General features: G+C 30.6%; 1 protein-coding gene across 1 annotated transcript; it reads left to right on the top strand.

The window, feature by feature from the left end:
* The first annotated feature begins 1,311 nt into the window (after positions 1-1,311).
* LOC107904260 (tetraspanin-6) lies at positions 1,312-2,810 on the top strand. The gene is made up of 3 exons (XM_016830571.2): positions 1,312-2,117; positions 2,282-2,598; positions 2,679-2,810. The coding sequence occupies exons 1-3, from the start codon at positions 1,626-1,628 to the stop codon at positions 2,716-2,718; spliced, it is 849 nt and encodes a 282-aa protein (XP_016686060.1). The 5' UTR covers positions 1,312-1,625; the 3' UTR covers positions 2,719-2,810.
* The last annotated feature ends 2,159 nt before the right edge of the window (positions 2,811-4,969 follow it).

The raw sequence follows: 4,969 nt of genomic DNA, 5'->3' as shown, positions 1-4,969 counted from the left end.
TAGGTCCAAAATTGAAAAATATACATGACCAAAAATACACTTTCGAGAAGAATACAAATTTTTAAACACTTTTACATAAATAAAAGAAAGGAAAAAACTTTCCATACATTTTATTCTTTGCTTGGGTTGAGCATTGCATTGTGAATTGATGCTTTCGGCGTAGAGACCACTTGTGTTTCTATCTCCCAATTGGAATTTGGTGATGCCTTTGGAATCTCATACCCAACCCTATACATATATATATGTAATGAAAAGATGGGATTTTCAGAATCTATGCTTTAAATTTTTTTGAAGATGAGACAAGGCGATCGAGTTGTTGATCAGATTCCAAAGGAAACAATGTATTGATTGATTGCAAGAACTGAAACTTTTTTGACTTGTAAGACAATAAATATGAGCTTCTCATTTTTATCTTATCCTATTATGATTCCAACTTCGAGTCTATTCCAAGATACTCCCAATAATGTTGCATAAGTTGTTTTGTAGATTGAGTTTTAATTCGGTTGGCGAGGACATGAATTTAATAAATAACTATAAATGTTACATTTATATATGTGTTTGATCATTTAATTTATAGAAGTACAGACCAAGTTCTGTTACTATTAAATGGATTGATTTTGATTTTATGCTAGTAAAAAGAAGGGTAAACTACACTAGTAGTCACCCAACTATAAAAAGTTACAAAATGGTCACTCAACTTTCATTTTTGTCTGATTTGATCACCCAATTATCTTGGGTTTTGGGGTGTTTTCATTTTTATGTTAGCCAATTGGTGACCAAAAAGGACAAAATTAATTAGTTGGATGACCATTTTGTAACTTTTCATAGTTGGTGACCTCTAAATAGTTTGCCCTAAAAAAAATAAAATAAGATTAAATTTTAACTGATTTAATATCTACCATTAAGAAAAACAATGTTAATTTTTTCTTTTCATTTACAAACTCATAAAATCTTTAAAAAGATTAATTATGTTAAATAGTAAACAATAATTTTTATAGAAAAATGTTAACAGTAAACAAGAATTTTTATAGAAAAATGTTAACTCTGTTAAAATTCAGTCTTATTTGATTCTTTTTAATAGAACAAATATCGAATTATCCATTTAATAGTATATCTATGAACTAATTTGAGCAAATCTCCACTAGGTACTTTCTCCCTTTTAAATTACACCACTTTTAAATCCAAATTCATCTTCAAAAATTTTCCCAACCATTATGGCTTTGGGGACCCAAATATAGATACCATTTTGAGGATAGTGAGAAAGCATTCCCTAGAAAGTACTTTAAAGCTAAATTAAAGTTCCTTAGCCACTAAGAAGCATACATCATTCATTTCAACAGACATCAAATCAAAATAAATAAAGTCTGTGATCAAACCAACAAAGGGGATAAACATTTTGAATTCATGAAAGCTTTAATTTTAGCAACTTGAAAATATATAAAAAGAAAAGAAGATGAAGGAAAAGCAATGGCATTCACCAATCAACACCAAAGAAAAGAAAAAGTAGAAGAAGACACCATATAACAAGAAAAGATAAGGATTCATACCCAATAAGTAGAGCATTTCAAGTAGTGCAAAAACCCTCCCCTCCCAGAACAAAAATCCAGTGAGATATTATAAAGAAGATGTATAGGTTTAGCAACACAGTGATAGGGTTCTTGAACCTTTTCACACTGCTAGCATCGATACCGATCATCGGAGCAGGGCTATGGATGGCGAAGAGTAGCACCACATGTGAAAGTTTCTTGCAAACGCCATTGCTGATATTAGGGTTTGTGATACTGATTATATCATTGGCAGGTTTCATTGGAGCTTGCTTCAATGTGGTTTGGGCACTTTGGGTTTACTTGCTTGTCATGATGCTTATTATTGCAGCTTTGATGGGGTTAACTATATTTGGATTTGCGGTGACAAGCCAAGGTGGTGGGCACGAAATCGCTGGTAGGGTTTACAGGGAATATAGATTGGAAGATTACTCACCATGGTTGAGGAATAGGGTTAAAGATCCCCAGTATTGGAATACTATTAGAAGTTGTTTGTTGAATTCCAAGACTTGTGGGAAAATAGCCCTTTGGACTCCTCTTGATTATCTTAACAATGATATGACTCCAGTCCAGGTATGTAAATTCTCATGAATTTCTCTCTTTTTCTAGGAGGCTTGTTCTTTCCCCTCTCCTTCTTGGGGTTTTACAAAGATTTATTTAACTCTTAAAACTCCATAGAAAAAGCTTTCAATTTTCATTAAGAATGATAGTATTTATTGGTTATGATGGGCATGCAGTCGGGTTGCTGTAAACCACCAACATCATGCAATTACGAGATGACGACAATGGTAGCCCAAAACCCAGACTGCTATAGGTGGAACAATGCCCCAACAGTGCTATGTTATGAGTGTGATTCATGCAAAGCAGGAGTGCTTGAATCAGTGAGAAGGGATTGGCATAAACTCTCAGTGCTAAACATTGTCATGCTCTTGCTTTTGATTGGGATTTATTCAATTGGTTGCTGTGCCTTCCAAAACACAAAAAGGGCTGAAACTGATTACCCATATGGCCAAAACAGGATGTCCAAAGTTAGACCAAGATGGGATTACTATTGGTATGCCATTCACACACATATCTCTTTATTTCTATATAACCAGTGGTAAATTTTAATTATTCTACTTTATATTTTGGCAGGTGGAGATGGTGGCATGACAAAAAGGAGCAGCTTTATTAGCCTTTTTTTTTTTTTTTAACATTTTCCATAAAACTTTGTTGGATAATGTTCTAATTGTCATGTAAAGATGGGACAATGCACTTGTTTTTCTATGTATGAAATTGCAGCTTTTTTTTTCTATTTCCTTTCTGCAAAAAAAAAAATCTTCAATTGTACTTTTTTTTTTCTCTTCTTTTCAGAAACTAAGGTCGTTAAACATATTAACGAATAATATGTTTGACATATCAATTTTTAAATAATAACTTAATGAGTTTAATAGTTATTTTTTAATTAGAAATACAATTTTTAAAATTTAAAAGTATAAAGACTAAAAATGATAAAATTAAATTACATCAAAACACGCACTTATACTCTTCCCCTTAATATAATATATATTCTTTTAATTTTCTTGAATATCACATTGCATCCTTCATGTAAAATATTTGCATTTATAATTAGAGTTGTTTATAGGCTGGGTCAGGTTCAAGTCGAGCCGTAACAAAATTTTACGCCTGATTGACAGGTTTGACCCAAAATATTGGCCTAAAATTTTGTCCAAGCCGATGACTTGGATAAAAAATGTTAAAATCTGAGCACGACCTGGTCCAGTCATCTTAATTTTTTATTTTATTTTTATTTAAAAAAATTAAAAATATAATACATTAAAAATATTAAAATAAATGTTTTCCAACAAATTAAAAATAACAATAAAATAACAACAAAATAGTTGCAACATAATAGTGAAATAGTAGCAAAACAATGAGAAAATAACAATAAAATAATGGGAAAACAACAGCAAAACATCATTTTTTTTGTAAATTCAAACTAGGCTCGGGCCAAAAACCCTCACCCGAGGCTTAGCCCATTTTCTAAATGGGTCTTTTTTTCCTAATCCTATTTTTGGGCCTATATTTTTATGTAAACCCTCTCACTTAGGCGGGCTTTCAGGCCAAATAGCCCGACTCATGGACAAGTCTAAAATGAATTTAACTAGTAAAGTTTTTGAAAAATTTAAATATATTTATAATTAAAATTAAATTAAATAATTTTATAAATCTTGTATACAACTTCACTTTAAAATCTTCATTTTCAACCCCTTAATATTACTTCTATTTGTTTAGTAAACGTGTGAAGAATTTAGCAAAATTTGAAAGAAGAAAAACTTGCGTGGTTGGTGAGCATAAACAATGGCCACACACTTATACATATATATATATATTTTAATTTCACATTTAAAGGGAAATAGATTAGAAATATCAAATTGCAAAAAAAAAAAAAAAGATGGGTGTGACCTGATAAAACAAACCTTGATAAATTAGAAATGGTCCTCGAAGGAACCACCCTATATATGACTCAGTTATTATCAATTTGAAAAGTAGATGTGGGCATATATATATATATATGGGGTCTGAAATTAGATGGGGATCATTTGAATTTAATTATATATATTTTGAGTTTAATGAACGAATTTGGGATGAAAGATGTTGAAAAAATAAAGTCTTTTCTTGGGTTACAGAATGAGTGTTTAAAGGATGAGATTCATATCCATAAGTCGTCTTATGTACTCCAATAGTTGTAAGATTATTACTCATTTCGTCTTATTGCAAACGCTACGCGACTTGATATAATATTAGTTGTAAGTTTGTTAGTAAGATTCAACTCTTCTCTGACATGTAGATATTGGAATAGAATTAGGCATATTTTTATATATCTCAAAAGAATAATTGGTATGAGGTTATTTTATTCAAATGATTCACAATCTCAATTAGTTAATGGTTATGCTGATGCTGAATTTTTATCGGATCCACATAAATGACTATATTAAACAAGATGCTTATTTATGTGTAGAGATACATCCATATTATGACATTCAGCGAAACAAATATTAACGACTACCTTTTTAAATAATGCAAAAATAATTGCAATGCATGAGACTAGCATGATAGCGTGTTTGCCTAAGCCTAACAACCCAACATATCCAAAAGATATGTAATTCACCTCTGTAAGAGAAAAAATATTCTAACTATCTTATACAAAAAAAATGCAAAGGAGGATACATAAAAGGAGATAGAATAAAACATACTGCACCAAATTTATATTTTACTCATGATCTTGAGAAGAAAGGTGTTATTGAAATTTAACAAATTTGTTTTAGTGATAATTTAGCATATTTGTTTACTAAAGTATTACCAATTACAACATTTGAAAAGCTGGTATACAAGATTAGAATGTGCCAATTAAAAAATGTTAAATGACATTGTCATTAGGGGGT

This window comes from Gossypium hirsutum, chromosome A05, assembly GCF_007990345.1.
Source record: "Gossypium hirsutum isolate 1008001.06 chromosome A05, Gossypium_hirsutum_v2.1, whole genome shotgun sequence".
NCBI classification, from domain to species: domain Eukaryota; kingdom Viridiplantae; phylum Streptophyta; class Magnoliopsida; order Malvales; family Malvaceae; genus Gossypium; species Gossypium hirsutum.
Note: the sequence above shows the minus strand (reverse complement) of the source record. Positions and strands in the feature narration are given on the sequence as shown.